At 43.5% G+C, this 18932-nt stretch overlaps 2 protein-coding genes across 2 annotated transcripts in view; both read right to left on the bottom strand.

The window, feature by feature from the left end:
- The window catches only part of LOC141104742 (uncharacterized), a 352606-nt gene that overhangs the window by 89207 nt on the left and 244467 nt on the right, over positions 1 to 18932 (bottom strand). The gene's annotated exons all lie outside the window — the stretch shown is intronic.
- On the bottom strand, positions 1094 to 17409 carry LOC141104741 (uncharacterized). The gene is made up of 3 exons (XM_073594445.1): positions 17321 to 17409; positions 13758 to 15795; positions 1094 to 2385 (listed from the first exon to the last, which is right to left on the bottom strand). The coding sequence occupies exons 2-3, from the start codon at positions 15696 to 15698 to the stop codon at positions 1213 to 1215; spliced, it is 3114 nt and encodes a 1037-aa protein (XP_073450546.1). The 5' UTR covers positions 15699 to 15795; positions 17321 to 17409; the 3' UTR covers positions 1094 to 1212.

Genomic DNA, 18932 nt, shown 5'->3' with positions numbered 1-18932 from the left:
CTATAAATTTTTTTTACAATGTTGGCAACTATGACTGAGGTGCAACCTGGCGGCGTCGGGTGGACCAAAAAATAATTTCCCAGATGTGTTCTATTGGATTTACGTCAGGCAAGCATGGAGGCCAGTCAATGGTATCAATTCCTTCATCCTCCAGGAACTGGCTGCATACTCTCGCCACATGAGGGCGGGCATTGTCGTGCACCAGGAGGAACCCAGGACCCAATGCACCAGTGTAAGGTCTGACAAATGGTCTAAGGATTTCCTCCAGATACCTAATGGCAGTCAAGGTGCCATTGTCTAGCCTGTAGAGGTCTGTGTGTCCCTCCATGGATATGCCTCCCCAGACCATCACTGACCCACCACCAAACCGGTTCTCCACGGCTTCTCCAGACCCTTCCACGTCTGTCACCTGTGCTCGGGGTGAACCTGCTCTCATCTGTGAAAAGCATAGGGCACCAGTAGTGGACCTGCCAATTCTGGTGTTCAATGGCAAATGCCAATTGAGCTCCACATTGCCAGGCAGTAAGCACAGGGCCCACTAGAGGACATCGGGCCCTCAAGCCACCCTCATGAAGTCTGTTTCTGATTGTTTGGTCAGAGACATTCAGACCAGTGGCCTACTGGAGGTTATTTTGTAGGGCTCTGGCAGGTCTCATCCTGTTCTTCCTTCAACAAAGGAGCAGATACTTAAAGTAAGGCCTCTGATCACCGCCGTTGGTGGGGGGAGGGGGTTGGGTGGTAGCGGTGGTGCGAGTGAGGGGGGGGGGGGGATTGTTTGCCACTCTCCCCAAATATTGAGCACCAGCTGCCACAGATTTTTATATTAAAAAAAAGTCACTTAAAGTGCACATAACCTGGGTGCTGGGTACCTGCATTCCAATGAGACATACACTATTGGAGCCAAGTGCCCAAACTTGTTCTCGCAACGGGAGCTAGGACTATAGAACTGCAGGATTTTGCTTAAATCGAGGAAGCGAGGAACCTCTAGGAGGAACATCTCACTATTTGGAGCCTCCAAGAAACAGAAAAATCCAACAGAAGACTCAGCCTAATAAGCTCCACCCATAAATGAAACAAGACTTTTACCAGGATGTTTCCCATTATCTAACCATTTATTATCCTCCAAATGCTATGGACTAAACACTTCCACTCAATAAACGTCATTATATATTTGTCGAAACGCGTCAGTAGGAATCTCCTCTTCGATTAGACTTATGTGATCTGTACAACATCTACCACAGTCTGAAAGTTGGTCGGATGCTCTGAGATATGTCTTGTCATGTGTGTAAGAAGTGATTTTTTCACAGTGAAACATTTCCCGCACTCCGTACATAAATAGGGACGCACACCTGAGTGAGTTTTCTGGTGTTTAACAAGGCCTTCTTTGCTAGTGAAACATTTCCCGCACTTTGAACATGAAAAAGGACGCTCACCTGAGTGAATTCTCTGGTGACTAACAAGGCCTCCTTTCATGGTGAAACATTTCCCGCACTCTGAACATGAATAAGGACGCTCGCTTGACTGCTTGCTATCGTGACATCTTTCGTGTGTACGCAGATTTCCTTGTTGAGAAAAGCATTTTCCGCACTCTAAACAGGAAAAGGGACGCTCACCCGTATGAACTCTCTGGTGTTTACGAAGGTTTCTTTTGTCGGAAAAAGATTTGCCGCACTCTAAACAGGTAAAAGGACGCTCGCCCTTATGACTTCTCTGGTGCGAAAGAAGTGATCCTTTGCGTGAAAAACTTTTCCCGCACTCTGAACATGTATAGGGACGCTCACCAGTGTGAAGTCTTTGGTGTTTCTGAAGGCTTCCTTTTTCAGAAAAACGTTTTCCGCACTCTGAACAGAAAAAGGGACGCTCATCCGTGTGAATTCTCTGGTGACTAAGAAGGTTTCCTTGTTTAGCAAAACATTTTCCGCACTCTGAACAGGAATAGGGACGCTCATCCGTGTGAATTCTCTGGTGACTAAGAAGGTTTCCTTCTTTAGCAAAACATTTTCCGCACTCTGAACAGGAATAGGAACGCTCACCTGTATGAGTTTTCAGGTGACTACGAAGATTTGCTTTCATAGTAAAACATTTCCCGCATTCCGAACATGAATATGGACGCTCACCAGTGTGACTTCTTTGGTGTCTCAGAAGGCTTCCTTTGCGAGAGAAACATTTTTCGCACTCTGAACAGCAAAAGGGACGCTCACCTGTATGAAGTCTCTGGTGTGTAAGGAGGGATTCCTTACTAGAAAAACATTTCCCGCACTCTAAACAGGGAAAGGGAAGCTCTCCTGTATGATGTTTTTGGTGTACAAGAAGGGATTCTTTACTTGTAAAACTTTTATCGCACTCTGAACATGAATGAGGGCGCTCACCCTTGTGAATTCTCTGGTGGGCAACAAATCTATCTTTCCTATAGAAGCATTTTCCACACTCTGAACATGAATAAGAATGCTCACTCTTGTGAATTCTCTGGTGCGCAACAAGGTTATCTTTCCTAGAGAAACATTTTCCACACTCCGAACATGAATAAGGGTGCTCATGGGACATGGGACAATGGGACAATGAGCTCCCTTCTGTGTGAGCTTCCTCATGCCTTGAAGAGGATTTCTGGGGATTGGATGGATGAGTTGATCTGTCAGCATTGTGAGAACTTAGATGGACATCTGAAGTCATAGTATGAGAGTTATCAGAAGGTTTCTCAGGATTAGAAGGATCCATTGATCTTAGATGGACATCTGAAGTCATAGTATGAGAGTTATCAGAAGGTTTCTCAGGATTAGAAGGATCCATCGACATTAGATGGACATCTGCAGTCAAAGTATGGGATTTATCAGAAGGTTTCTCAGGATTAGAAGGATCCATCGACATTAGATGGACATCTGAGGTCATAGTATGGGATTTATCTGAAGGTTTCTCAGGATTAGATGGATCCACTGATCTTAGATGGTCATCTGAAGTCATAGTACGGGATTTATCAGAAGATTTCTCAGGATTAAAAGGATCCATTGATATTGTGCAATGTCACCAGCTTCTGAAGTACAATGTGGAGATGTAATAGGACGTCTCTCCAACTTATTTAAATTCCAAAACTACTGTCCGTATGCTGAAAAACATTTTTTAATATATGGTATGTTAGTTTTTATACACATTGTGTTAAGAAGTCATTCAACACTTTCCCAGAGCTCTGGCATTCAGTTGGGTACAATCATAACAGCTAACAGTAAATATAAACCAGTTCAGATGATATGGTACACCCAAGCCAGTATCTCCTCCTCATTTTTTGAGAACATGATGTTATATTGAGGAATGGAGAGGGACCTTTCATATGGTGTACAGTATCTCCTCCTCATTTGTTGGGAACATGATGTTATATTGAAGAATGGAGATGGACCTTTCATACGGTGTACAGTATCTCCTCCTCATTTGTCGAGAACATGACTATATGTTGAGAAATGGACCTTTCATATGGTGTACAGTAATCCCTCTACATTAGTTGAGAACATGGCGTTATATTGAGGAATGGAGATGGACCTTCCATATGGTGTACAGTATCTCCTCCTCATTTTTTGAGAACATGAAGTTATATTAAGGAATGGAGATGGACCTTTCATATGGTGTACAGTATCTCCTCCTCATTTGTCAAAAACATGACTATATATTAAGAAATGGACCTTTCATATGGTGTACAGTAATCCTTCTACATTAGTTGAGAACATGATGTTATATTGAGCAATGGAGATGGTACTTTCATATGGTTTACAGTATCTCCTTCTCATTTGTCGAGAACATGACTATATGTTGAGAAATGGACCTTTCATATGATGCACAGTATCTCCACCTCATTTGTTGGGAATATGATGTTATATTGAATAATGGAGATGGACCTTTCATAGAGTTCCCTCTCCAGTCAAAAGCTCAGTGATTTTCTTATTGACTTTTAGAATGTTCTTACACTGTTTAGCTCTGTTTTCAGGCAGTGAGGTGGAGGCACTGTATCGGGTGGTGTCTTGTAAAGAGAGATGGTGGATGTTTATGAGCATTGAGATAAATACATTTTCATCACTACTTTATGATTCGATGTAAATAGAGAAGACAACAATTATCACACTATTCCACCAGAGGCTCTGGATGGACAGTTGGATAAATGGTTCTATATTTAGGATGTATCCGGTCTATAAACCAGAGGCTCTGGATAGACAGTTGGATAAATGGTTCTAAATTTAGGATGTATCTGGGCACATATTATAAAATAACTCCAATATACAGGATGTGATATGTCTGTAGTAGTGGATGTTGGAGATAAAAGACATCACAGTGACTATGGAGGAAGAGGACGGACATGACGGGGGTGTTACTGGGTGTAAATATAAAATAATATCTTATTACCTCCTCTGTGTGATCCGGTGATGTCTCCTCTCCACCTCGTTCGTCTCTCTCATAGAATTTTCTGTCCTTACCTTTTGAACGCTTTTTCTTTCATCATTTCCTGTTCCTACTTTACTTTACATCACTTCCTGTCTGGGCGGTCCACTCAATCTAAGTGATGTCCCCATCTTGTGGTGATTTTAATATCTGCATCCTACGTAGTTTTTTAATATTTTGTCCTGTAGCTCATTCTTCGGGTTATATTTCATACACTATGATGCACATTATACGTCAGTTAAAACTGATCCAACATGAAATATTTTATCTCTAGATTTACACCCTCTGCTGGATACTGATAGGTTTTGACTCTAGGGAATTTTTTATTTAAAAATCTGCATTTTGGGCTCCAAATATTAAAAATGTAACATAAAAAAAAAAAAATAATAATAATAATATAAATGTTTATGTAGCACTAACTCACGGTGGAGCTGCTGATTTTTAGCGGGCTGTTACCGTCACCTTTTTCCCCTGTAATTGCACCAGTACCGGGTCTAGGGTCCCGTTGAGCTTACCATCAGACAATGCAGGCAACAGTCACTTGAATATTTTTCCAATGCTTTAATGGGAGATAACTGGAAGAAGTAGCAGTAAAGACGTAGAAGAAGAGTTGCAGGGAAGTTCAAATACCTTTTTCTTGGGGTAGCATCAAGGAATTTAAATCTCTAGGATGAATATATCTTCTGCTTAGGATTAAATCTTTGCCTGCCCGGATAGGTCTCTCTCACTAACCTAGCAGCCGGTACGCAGCACGAACAAAAGGAAAAGTCTCTGCCACAGGCTTGAATGAAACAAAACTGTATGATCCTGTGCCACAGGATGTAGTAGTTTTCGATGAACAGCAAACACAGTACCAGAACCTTTAAGCCGACCCGGCAGTACTTGTGCGGTAGTGTAGTTTAGGATATGTCCTCCAACCGAGTCACCAGGCCCTTCTTAAGATCAGCCTTGCATGGTCTCTTCCCAGATGGGTCCTCCCCTGGATCTTCCCGATTGTAAGGCTTCTTCCCAAAGGACAGACAGCACAGGACCATCCCAGCTATAGCAGGCCCCAGACAGGCTTCTGGGCCCACCTGCACGGCTGCCGCAACGCAACCCTCCAAGGGCTACGAGGTAGAACTCACTGACACATACCTCTAGGCCAGGAGGGCCACGAGGCAAGAAGACTCCTCGGAACATGGCGTCTGTCCCATAAATACCCTCTCCCAGAATGCAATTCGGAGGACCACCTCCACCGAGTTATCTCCGGGACAGAGGAGCACTCATACACTTCAGCGTGTTGCTTTTCCAACACCGGCCCATGGTGACAACGACACCCACAGGCACAATGTGGAACTGCACACAACACAGCCAAGCTGGAACATAGGCTAATCTAACACTAAATTGAATCTGAACTATGTACAGAACAGATGACCCACTAAATTTACCTATAAGCGGTAGATTGAAAAAGCGCTACATTTAATTTCCCCAGATTATTATATATTTCTGTATGCAGAGGTGCCCTAGAATATCATAGAGAAAGCTGCAATTTATTATGTTGCACAACTGTTTATCAATTTATATTTTTAGGAAAAAATACACGCCTATACTTTTTTTTTTGCACACACACACGCAATATAATCTATTGAAAAAGTCATACCTGTGATTGTTAGGGTCTTGCAATGTCTCATGGGACTTGTAGTTTCAAAACATCTGGAGGTTGCCTACCCCTGCCCTAAGAGGGACATTATTGTGGCCAAATGCCTGAACTTTTTCTGGCACTGGGCTCCGGGTCTCAGCATGGATCTTCAGGACACCAGCATTTTGTTAAAATTTCGGGACAGTCCCGTAAAATCTGGGATGGTTGGGAGATATGACATCACCACCTTGTGATATATACACTGTTAAAAAAAATGAAAGGATCACTTTGAAAACACATCAGATCTCAATGGGGAAAAAATATCCTGGATATCTATACTGATATGGACTGGGTAATGTGTTAGGGTCTATACTGGTATGAACTGGGTAATGTGTTAGGATCTATACTGGTATAGACTGGGTAATGTGTTAGGGTCTATACTGGCATGAACTGGGTAATGTGTTAGGATCTATACTGGTATGGACTGAGTAATGTGTTAGGATCTATACTGGTATGGACTGGGTAATGTGTTAGGGTCTATACTGGTATGAACTGGGTAATGTGTTAGGATCTATACTGGTATGGACTGGGTAATGTGTTAGGGTCTATACTGGTATGAACTGGGTAATGTGTTAGGATCTATACTGGTATGGACTGGGTAATGTGTTAGGATCTATACTGGTATGGACTGGGTAATGTGTTAGGGTCTATACTGGTATGGATTGGGTAATGTGTTAGGATCTATACTGGTATGGACTGGGTAATGTGTTAGGATCTATACTGGTATGGACTGGGTAATGTGTTAGGGTCTATACTGGTATGAACTGGGTAATGTGTTAGGATCTATACTGGTATAGACTGGGTAATGTGTTAGGATCTATACTGGTATAGACTGGGTAATGTGTTAGGATCTATACTGGTATGGACTGGGTAATGTGTTAGGGTCTATACTGGCATGAACTGGGTAATGTGTTAGGATCTATACTGGTATGGACTGGGTAATGTGTTAGGATCTATACTGGTATGGACTGGGTAATGTGTTAGGATCTATACTGGTATGGACTGGATAATGTGTTAGGGTCTATACTGGTATGGACTGGGTAATGTGTTAGGATCTATACTGGTATGGACTGGGTAATGTGTTAGGATCTATACTGGTATGGATTGGGTAATCTGTTAGGGTCTATACTGGTATGGACTGGGTAATGTGTTAGGATCTATACTGGTATGGACTGGGTAACGTGTTAGGATCTATACTGGTATGGACTGGGTAATGTGTTAGGATCTATACTGGTATGGACTGGGTAATGTTTTAGGATCTATACTGATATGGACTGGGTAATGCATTAGGATCTATACTGGTATGGACTGGGTAATGTGTTAGGAACGAAAGGATGCCACATCGTTTGATGGAAATGAAAAGGATTAGCCTACAGAGGGCTAAATTCAAAGACACCCCGAAAATCAAAGTGAAAAAATGATGCAGCAGGCTAGTCCATTTTGCTGAAATTTCATTGCAGCAACTCAAAATGGTCCTCAGTAGTTTGTGTGGGCCCCCCAGGTGCTTGTATGCATCCCTGACAACGTCAGGGCATGCTCCTAATGAGACGACGGATGGTGTCCTGGTTTATTTCCTCCCAGATCTGGACCAGGGCATCACTGAGTTCCTGAACAGACTGAGCATACTTGCCAACTGTCCCGAATTTCCTGGGACATTCCCGGGATTTAGACCTCTTTCCCGGTTTTCGCGATTTCCGGGAAATCCTTGTTTTCCCGCTGTGGTGCCGCCCACCCCCGCCTCTCTGCCAGTCTGTCTGTGACCTGTTGTTGGAAAGGCCGCGGGGAGGGGGGGCATCGCAACTTAATTTCCATTGGCAGCCACCCCGCTGGCTCCACCTATTTTGCTCCTCTCTGCCCGTTACTTCATTCTCAGGCGTTCTGTAATGGCGGCGGAGAGAGCCTCCGCTGCTGGGGGATACCTGATGTAAGGAAAGGGGGCTCCACTGGGGGGGTACCTGATGTAAGGGGGACACCGCTGGGGGATACCTAATGTAAGGAAAGGGGGTTCCACTGGGGGGTATCTGATGTAAGGGGGACACTGCTGGGGGATACCTGATGTAAGGAAAGGGGGCTCCACTGGGGGATACCTGATGTAAGGGGAACACCGCTGAGGGATACCTAATGTAAGGAGGGACTCCGCTTGGGGATACCTGATGAAAAGGGGACTCTGCCGGGGGATACCTGATGTAAGGAGGGACTCCGCTGGAGGATACCTGATGTAAGGGTAGGCTCCGCTGGGGGACACCTGATGTAAGAGGGACAATGCTGGGGAATACCTGATGAAAAGGGGACTCCGCTGGGGATACCTGATGAAAGGGGGACACCGCTGGGGGACACCTGATGTAAGGGGGACACTGCTGGGGGATACCTGATGTAAGGGGCGCTCTGCAGGGGGATACCTGATGTAAGGGCGGGCTCCGCTGGGGGACACCTGATGCAAGGAGAGACTCCGCTGGGGGATACCTGATGTAAGCGCTGCGAGTGAGGGGGGAGGATTGTTTGCCGCCCTCCCCAAATATTGAGCACCAGCTGCCACTGATTTTTATATAAAAAGAAAAAAGTTACTTAAAGTGCACATAACCTGGGTTCCGGGTATCTGCGTTCCACTGAGAGATGCACAATTGGAGCCAAGTGCCCAAACTTGTTCTGGCAATGGGAGCTAGGACTATAGAATTGCAGGATTTTGCTTAAATCCAGGGCTAGTCCCTCGGAATCCGGGACGGTTGTGAGGTATGACATCACCACCTTACAAAATATAAATACTGCAGTCTACATTATGTTTCCTCATTCTCCCCTCTGCCTCATGGTCCATTCTTCTATTGATGATTACACACACAGATTATATAGTACCTCACATTAAATCCAGACAATAAAAAAAATAATAAAAAAAGCAACAATTTGAGTTAGAATTTAGAGATTTAATACATAATGTAAAACTAAAGAACGATAAAACTGACAAGATATTATACAAAGCTTTATTACATGTAAAAGGATTGTTATATTAGCCATGTGACTGAAAGTTTTAAATCTCATTGGGCTTTTTTTATTCATATTTTTTTTTTACATTATTACCAGGGGGAAAACGTGAGCTCCATTGTGCTTCCTGTATTTCTTTTTTATAGGATATATAAGACTGATATCACCTTTAATATACAACGGACTCATTTCTTTATTGTCCAACACAGATTATATCACAATTAACATACAAAGAATGAAAAAAAAAACTTAATAGAAAAAACATCTCTCTGACAACGCTATAATATTTATAATGACGGGGAAACAAAAGAACGAAAAACAAACTGAAAAATGATCAGATTATAAAGTAAACCCATTCAGTGTATAATTATGTACCACCCTTGTGGTGCAGCTAATCCCTGGAGAGGTGTGCCCCGTAGGTGGCTGGAGGGAGAACATAAATGGTCTGGGGTCTGGAGCAGCCATGTTCTTGTCCTGCTGGAGAAGTCCCACAGCCTCAGGGGCCGTTGCCCCTCTGAGGAAGTTTTGCTGGAGTTCATCGGGGTCCCAGTTGTGGTAGAGCTTGAGGGGCGGGGTGGGGAGGTACTATTACTAATCATCCTTGGAGCTAAGCAGTCTCAATTAAAAATCTGGTCTGAAGGACGCAAAAGAGTGCCGGGTGGAAGCTGGAAGGTGTGCAACTGTCCTGTGGCATTGTATTTACCCCTCCCTCCCTGAAGAGTGTCTAAAAAACCAAGGCTATCCCAACAAACTAGCCGACAGTCCCGGATTTGTTGGGATAGACCTGATTTTTAGTTGCCTGTCCCTTGAAGACTGGATCGTGGGTTTGTCCCGAGATCACGGCATGAAGCACAAGACTATCCCAACAAATCCGGGACTGTTGGCAAGTATGTAATTATAGTAATAAAGTTTTAATAGAAAACAGTACTGATCTGCTTTCACATTTGCAAAGACGGCACGCGTTGGTTTCCCTATGTTATGTCATTGCTCTCAGTGTTTTGTCCATTGCCAATTTTTATGGTGCAGTCTTTGCAAAGCAGAGCAGATCAGTCCTGTTTTCTATGAGAACTTTCTTACTATAATTACATACTTGCTGACAGTCCCGGATTTGTTGGGATAGACCTGATTTTTAGTCGCCTGTCCCTTGAAGGCTGGATCATGGGTTTTGCCTCGAGATCATAGCATGATGCCCAAGACTATCCCAACAAATCCGGGACTGTTGGCAAGTATGTAATTATAGTAATAAAGTTTTAATAGAAAACAGTACTGATCTGCTTTCACATTTGCAAAGACGGCACACATTGGTTGCCCCATGTATTATCATTGCTCTCAGTGTTTTGTTCATTGCCAATTTTTATGGTGCAGTCTTTGCAAAGCAGAGCAGATCAGTCCTGTTTTCTATGAGAACTTACTATAATTACATACTTGCTGACAGTCCCGGATTTGTTGGGATAGACCTGATTTTTAGTAGCCTGTCCCTTGAAGGCTGAATTGCAGGTTTTGCCCCGAGATCATAGCATGAAGCCCAAGACTAACCCAACAAATGTTGGCAAGTATGTAATTATAGTAATACATTTCTAATAGAACACTAAGAAGTGAAACAGGCCCCTTTAAACTGCAGTTCTGGACTGCTGTCCAACTAAGACACTTCCTTACATACATACCTAACCCGCAAAGGTTTAACAAACCCCTAACTACGTTTGAAGACTACTGCTCAGCAGATGCTACACTCCCGAGGATGCTACCCGTAATGTATATCCTCCTAATTTCCCCGACGGAAAGCACACACCAGACCTTCCTGAGTAAGTGGGAGAGAGACCTGAACTGTACATTTACTTCGAACCAGACCCAACGTATCATAACGTTTACCCTACAATCCTACATCTCTACAAAAGTACAAGAGACTAATTATAAGCTTCTAACAAGGTGGTATTTAACCCCACAAGCTCTACATACTTACTAGCCGAACACCTCAGCACTTTGCTGGAGGTGTCAGGGAGACAGGGGTACGTTATTACATATATTCTGGTCTTGTCCGAAGCTATCTCATTTCTGGTCTACAGTCAGAGCAACTATTCAGAAGTTTACGGATTATAATATCCCAGATGACCCGGCTTTCTTTTTACTGCACGTAAACACAATATCAACTAAGAGATACAAAAAGTCTATTGTACGTCACTTGTTAAATGCCGCAAAATCCTGTATCCCACTCCAATGGAAAAGTCAAACCCCACCAACGGTGGCTAGTTGGATCCAGAGGGTAGAGGACATTAGTAAAATGGAAGACCTAGTGCTCAATGTGAGACACCAACAGGAAAAATATAACAAGACATGGGCGCTTTGGCACAATTCATTCTCTCCCCAGAGGGTATCATCCTTAGGACTTCCTGATGAGGTCAATATCCCAATAAATATGAACTCCTGGGCCATCCTGAATCAACCAGGGCCCTCCCATACCCCCTGTCACGGAACGCCCCACACTCCGCTTGAGTGCTTCCGTCATATACCGCTTCCTAAGTTCTGGAACACGAGTCCAATGGATCTGGCTATAGGAACCCCAAGAACTAGACAACACCAGTCTTGGAGTACATCAGAACTACCTTTATTTTGAGATCTCACAGACCTTTATACAGCAGGGATGACTCAAAGCTAACCTAATTAACATGACTGAGTCCGATTAATACAGTTCAGACTGGATTTCTCATTCACCTCAAATGCTAGGGCCCATAATCGGTGGGCAACAGGCTTGCATACAGTCCTCTCCAACAGCCTCCGCTCTGGCCATGCCCGTGACATTTCTCCCCTTTCGGCAGGAGACAAACACAGGAGGAGACCCCAGACGGGTTGACTCCGAAGTTAGTCCACAGCTCCAGTCCTCTACTGCCTGTACCCACACAGTACCCCAAACAAATCATCCCAAACAGTGCATTACTCACCCAGCCATCCTCTGCCTCTCTCAGAGAACATATCTGCCGCTGGGGAGAGGCCCAGACTGGCCCTTCTCCCTGGAATCCTTTCTGCCGCTGGAGAGAAGACAGGGTGACTGGGCTCACTCTGTCATGCTGTTGGGGATCTGGGCCTACTGCCCAGCATCCCTGGGGTATACAGGTGGAGACTGAAGTCCCATCCACCTTCACAGGAGATCCATCCTCTGTTAGTTGAGGGCAGAGTCCAGCAGTCCTCGGCCCTGTTCCCAGCCCTTCACTCTGGCCATGCCCGTGACACCCCCCCTACCTGTACCCCATCCTTATGACCCCTCCCCACTTCCTCCTTAAATTCCCGTATTTACTTTTTTGTGTGCCCCCCTTTTTTTTTCCTGCCCCCCCCCTCTTCTGGCGATGGAGTTCCGGATGGGGTGGGAGGTGGTTGGGGGGGTGGGAGAGGAGACAGAAGACAACCGAGACTTACCTTCCTCCATCGCCTCCTGTTGGAGGACCCACCGATGAAGAGGGCCTCGGCCCCGCAGAATTAATTTAGGAAGTTCTCGTCACTTGATATATAACCACAAGCTAGAAAGTATATATGAAACTCTGCCTTATCTCCCCTCCATGTGTTGATGTCGATTATGTTTTTACCCCGTTTCCTTTTTGGTTGTTTTTCGTATATGTGTATATTCTATTGTCTTAGCCCATGTTGGGCGTTAATAAAAATGTATATTTGAAAAAAAAAAAAAAAGTTCTAATAGAAAACAGTACTGCTCTTCTCTCACATTTGCAAAGACGGCACGTGTTGGTTGCCCCATGTATTGTCATTGCTCTCAGTGTGTTGTCCATTGCCAATTTTTATGGTGCAGTCTTTGCAAAGCAGATCAGTACTGCTTTCTATGAGAACTTTCTTACTATAATTACATACTTGCTGACAGTCCCGGATTTGTTGGGATAGACCTGATTTTTAGTCGCCTGTCCCTTGAAGGCTGGATTGCCGGTTTTGTCCGGAGATCACAGCATGAAGCCCAAGACAGTCACTACCTCTGCCCAGCATTGCCCGGTCACATTGTGTACAATTGAATTTGGGGATTTAAGAATTACTTCAATTAATATTCAAATATTGCAACATTCATATGTAAATCACCCGTTCATTCATATGCCGATCCCCTCCCCCAGTTCCCACCCTCCATCTCCTCTACTGAATACCCCTAAAGACACAAATCTGATCACTTAGCTCCCAATTTGCTGTGATGTGATTGAACCTCTTGGGCCATTCCCCTGAAAATCTGAGGCTCCTGGGGTTACAATTGTTCCCTTGGAGGCTTTTATCATTGAGTTCCTGGGATTGCAAACTGGTGACTACGAGGGACCACCACTCTGAATGCTGTATTTTTTATTTTATAGCAAAATGGAAAAACAAGAGTGGGAATAAGACAAAGTGGTGGTGGTAAAGGGGGAAGTGAGGAACATCTCACTATTTGGAGCCTCCAAGAAACAGAAGAAGCCAACAGAAGACTCAGCCTAATAAGCTCCACCTATAAATGAAACATGACTTTTACCAGGATGTTCCCCATTATATAATCATTTTTTATCCTCCAGCTTCTATGGACTAAACAGTTCCACCTGATAAAAGCTATTGGACATTTGCCGAAACGCGTCGGGTGGGTGCCTTCTCTCTCCGATTAAACTTATGGGATCTGCACAACATCTACCACAGTCTGAAAGTTGATCGGATGCTCTGAGATGTGTCTTGTCATGTGAGAAAGAAGGTATTGTTTCGCAGTGAAACATTTCCCGCACTCCGTACATAAATAGGGACGCTCACCTGAGTGAGTTTTCTGGTGTTTAACAAGGCCTTCTTTCAAAGCGAAACATTTCCCGCACGTTGAACATGAAAAAGGACGCTCACCTGAGTGAATTCTCTGGTGTCTAACAAGGCCTCCTTTCATGGTGAAACATTTCCCGCACTCTGAACATGAATAAGGACGCTCGCTTGACTGCTTTCCAGCGTGACGTCTTTCGTGTTTACGAAGATTTCCTTGTTGAGAAAAGCATTTTCCGCACTCTAAACAGGTAAAAGGACACTCGCCCGTATGCCTTCTCTGGTGCCTAAGAAGAGATCCTTTGTGTGAAAAACTTTTCCCGCACTCTGAACATGAATAGGGACGCTCACCAGTGTGAAGTCTTTGGTGTTTCCGAAGGCTTCCTTTTTCAGAAAAACGTTTTCCGCACTCCGAACAGGAAAAGGGACGCTCACCCGTGTGAATTCTCTGGTGATTAAGAAGGTGTGCTTGGACAGCAAAACATTTTCCGCACTCTGAACAGGAATAGGAACCTTCACCTGTATGAGTTCTCAGGTGATTACGAAGATTTACTTTCAAAATAAAACATTTCCCACATTCCGAACATGTATGGGGACGCTCACCGGTATGAATTCTTTGGTGTCTCAGAAGGCTTCCTTTGTCAGAGAAACATTTCCCGCACTCCGAACAGAAAAAGGGACGCTCCCCTGTGTGAATTCTCTGGTGTGTAAGAAGGTATTGTTTACTAGAAAAACATTTCCCGCACTCTAAACAGGGAAAGGGACGCTCTCCTGTATGACATTTCTGGTGTACAACAAGGGATTCTTTCCTTGTAAAACTTCTATCGCACTCCGGGCATGAATGAGGGCGCTCACCCTTGTGAATTCTCTGGTGTTCAACTAATTTATCTTTCCTATTGAAGTATTTTCCACACTCTGAACATGAATAAGAATTCTCACCCGTGTGAATTCTCTGGTGTATAACAAGGTTACTTTTATTAGAAAAATATTTTCCGCACTCCGAACAGGAATGAGGGCGCTCACCCGTGTGAATTCTCTGGTGTTCAACAAGGTTACTTTTATTAGAATAATTTTTTCCGCACTCCGAACATGAATGAGGGCGCTCACCCGTGTGAATTCTCAGGTGTGCAACTAATTTATCTTTCCTAGAGAAGCATTTTCCACACTCTGAACATGAATGAGGGCGCTCACCCTTGTGAATTCTCTGGTGCACAACAAGGTGATCTTTCCTAGAGAAGCATTTTCCACACTCTGAACATGAATAAGAATGCTCACCCTTGTGAATTCTCTGGTGCACAACAAAGTGATCTTTCCTAGAGAAGCATTTTCCACACTCTGAACATGAATAAGGGTGCTCAGACTTGTGAGATTTCCGGTGTTTAAGAAGTAATTTTTTCTTAGTGAATGATTTCCCGCACACCAAACATGACAATGAGCTCCCTTCTGTGTGAGCTTCCTCATGTCTTGAAGAGGGTTTACTGGGATTGGATGGATTAGTTGATCTGTCAGCATTGTGAGAACTTAGATGGACATCTGAAGTCACAGTATGAGAGTTATCAGAAGGTTTCTCAGGATTAGAAGGATCTATTGATCTTAGATGGACATCTGAAGTCATAGTATGATTGTTATCAGAAGGTTTCTCAGGATTAGAAGGATCTACTGATCTTAGGTGGACATCTGAAGTCATAGTATGGGATTTATCAGAAGACTCCTCAGGATTAGAAGGATCCGTTGATCTTAGATGGACATCTGAAGTCATAGTATGGGATTTATCAGAAGATTCCTCAGGATTAGAAGGATCCGTTGATCTTAGATGGACATCTGAAGTCATAGTACGGGATTTATCAGAAGATTCCTCAGGATTAGAAGGATCCATTGATATTGTGCAATGTCACCAACTTCTGAAGTACAATCTGGAGATATAATAGGACGTCTCTCTAACTTATTTAAATTCCAAAAATACTGTCCGTCTGCTGAAAAACATTTTTAAATATATGGTATGTTAGTTTTTATACACATTGCGTTAAGAAGTCATGTATATCATTCAACACTTTCCCAGAGCTCTGGCATTGAGTTGGGTACAATCATAACAGCTAACAGTAAATACAAGCAAGTTAGAGACTGTAGGTTTGTTCTTAAGTTGAATCTGTTTGTAAGTCGGAACAGGTACATTATTTAAGTGTAGCTCCAGCCAAAAAAACTATTTTTAAGCTTTTTGGATAGCATAGGGAAGGGTTATCACCCCTGTAACATTTGTTTTGCTGTCTGTGCCCCTGTTCAGAAGATTTCACCTCACTTTTTGTCCCAATGACAAATGGATTTTGAAAATTTTGGGTTGTGGAAACAAGCCTTGGTGATAAAGCATAAGTGGAGGTACCTTTTCCCCATATTAACTCTTACAGGAGAGAATTTCCCTTCTTAGATGTAGATTTCCTCCCACTTCCTGTTGTCTCCCTCCGTTTGTAAGTAGGAGTTGTTTGTAAGTCGGATGTTTGTAACTAGGGGACCCCCTGTATCTCCTCCTCATTTGTTGGTAACATGACATTATATTGAGGAACGGAGATGGACCTTTCATATGGTGTACAGTATCTCCTCCTCATTTGTTGGGAACATGACGTTATATTGAGGAATGGAGATGGACCTTTCATATGGTGTACAATATCTCCTCCTCATTTGTTGGGAACATGACGTTATATTGAGGAATGGAGATGGACCTTTCATATGGTGTACAGTATCTCCACATCATTTGTTGGGAACAGGACGTTATATTGAGGAATGGAGATGGACCTTTCATATGATGTACAGTATCTCCTCCTCATTTGTTGGTAACATGACGTTATATTGAGGAATGGAGATGGACCCTTCATATGGTGTACAGTATCTCCTCCTCATTTGTTGGGAACATGACGTTATATTGAGGAATGGAGATGGACTTTTCATAGAGTTCCCTCTCCAGTCAGAAGCTCAGTGATTTTCTTATTGACTTTTTCAATGTTCTTACACTGTTTATCTCTGTTTTCAGGCAGTGAGGTGGAGTCACTGTATTGGGTGGTGTCTTGTAAAGAGAGATGGTGGATGTTTATGAGCATTGAGATAAATACATTTTCATCACTACTTTATGATTCTGTGTAAATAGAGAAGGCGACAATTATCACACTATTTCACCAGAGGCTCTGGATGGACAGTTGGATAAATGGTTCTATATTTAGGATGTATCTGGTCTATAAACCAGAGGCTCTGGATGGACAGTTGAAAAAATGGTTCTATATTAAAGATGTGTCCGGTCTATAAACCAGAGGCTCTGGATGGACAGTTGGATAAATGGTTCTATATTTAGGATGTATCTGGACACATATTATAAAATAACTCCAATATACAGGATGTGATATGTCTGTAGTAGTGGATGTTGGAGATAAAAGACATCACAGTGACTATGGAGGAAGAGGACGGACATGACGGGGGGTTACTGGGTGTAAATATAAAATAATATCTTATTACCTCCTCTCTGTAATCCAGCGATGTCTCCTCTCCACCCCCTCTTCTCTCACCCGGAACTTCCTGTCCTTATCTTATGTAACGTCTTGTCTTACATCATTTCCTTTTCCTGTTTTCATCACTTCCTGTCTGAGCGGGCCACTCAAACTAAGTGATATCACCATCTTGTGGTGATTTTAATAATTGCATCCTGTGTAATGATTTAATATTTTGTCCTCTGCCCTGTAGCTCATTCTTCGGTTATATTTCATAGATTATGACACACACACATTATACTTCAGGTAAATCTGAATCAATAGTAGAATATTTTAACTCTATTTTTACACACTCTGCGGAATATTGATGTTTTCTTGTTCACACATTGTAAAAAATCAGCATTTTTAGCTAGATGTATATTTATTCCCTCAAAATATTATACGTTTTCTGAAAGCAGGGGCCCTCAAGAATACAATGGTATTGTACAAAACATGCGAACGCTATTAAAGTCAAATCAAAAGTGCTAATTTTAAAGGCTTATATGCAAGTTATATGGGGACCCGAGTACTGCCCCAGGGGACATGTATCAAAGCAAAAAAAAAGTTTTTAAAACAATCATTTTTTTCAGGAGCAGTGATTTTAATAATGCTTAAAGTGAAACAATAAAAATGAAATATTCCTTTAAATATCGTGCCTGGGGGGGGGGGGGTCCCCTTAGTCTGCCTGTAAAGTGGCACATCTGTGTGATGTGTATAACATGCCGCAGCAATAATGACATTTCTAAAAAAAAAAAGTAATTTAAACTTGTTCACGGCTGTAATGTATTGCCGGATCCTGGCAATATAGCTGAACAAAAATGAAAAAAAAGTTGGCGTGGGGTCTCCCCCAAAATCCATTTCAGACCCTTATCCGAGCAAGCAGCCTGGAGGTCAGGAAAGGGTGGGGGCGAGCGAGCGCCCCCCCCCTGAACCATACCAGGCCACATGCTCTCAACATGGGGGTATGGGTGCTTTGGGGGATGGGGGGGTTCTGCGCCCCCCAATCCAAAGCACCATGTCCCCATGTTGATGGGGACAAGTGCATCTTTCTGACAATCCTGGCTGGTGGTTATCGGGGTCTGCAGGCGGGGTCAGGCTTATCAGCATCTGGAAGCCCCCTTTAACAAGATCCTGCCCCCCTAAGAAAAAAGTAACGATGGATTTACATCGCGGGACAATCACCCCACCCGACGGACCTAAAAAATAGAAAAAAACTCCGCCTCCATGGGAGGCCTTCCGGCGGCTGCTCTCGGGAGACAGCACCCCAAAGCACCCTCCCCATGTTGAGGGCAATCGGCCTAGTATGGTTCAGGAGGCCGTTTGCTTGTCTCCTCCCTTTCCTGTCCTCCAGGCTGCATGCTCGGATAAGGGTCTGGTATGGATTTTGGGGGGAACCCCATGCCATTTAAAAAAAAAAATTGGGCATGGAGTTCCCCTTAAAATCTATGCCAGACCCAAAGTCCCTGGTATGGATATGGGGGGACCCTACGCCATTTGTTTCACTTAATTCTGTCACAGAGTCCCCCTTAACCACTTCAATACACTTTATTATATACAATCCACTGACTGCACTACATATTCTCCACTGTATTATATATACT

Source organism: Aquarana catesbeiana, linkage group LG08 (genome assembly GCF_042186555.1).
Source record: "Aquarana catesbeiana isolate 2022-GZ linkage group LG08, ASM4218655v1, whole genome shotgun sequence".
Lineage (NCBI taxonomy): Eukaryota > Metazoa > Chordata > Amphibia > Anura > Ranidae > Aquarana > Aquarana catesbeiana.
Note: the sequence above shows the minus strand (reverse complement) of the source record. Positions and strands in the feature narration are given on the sequence as shown.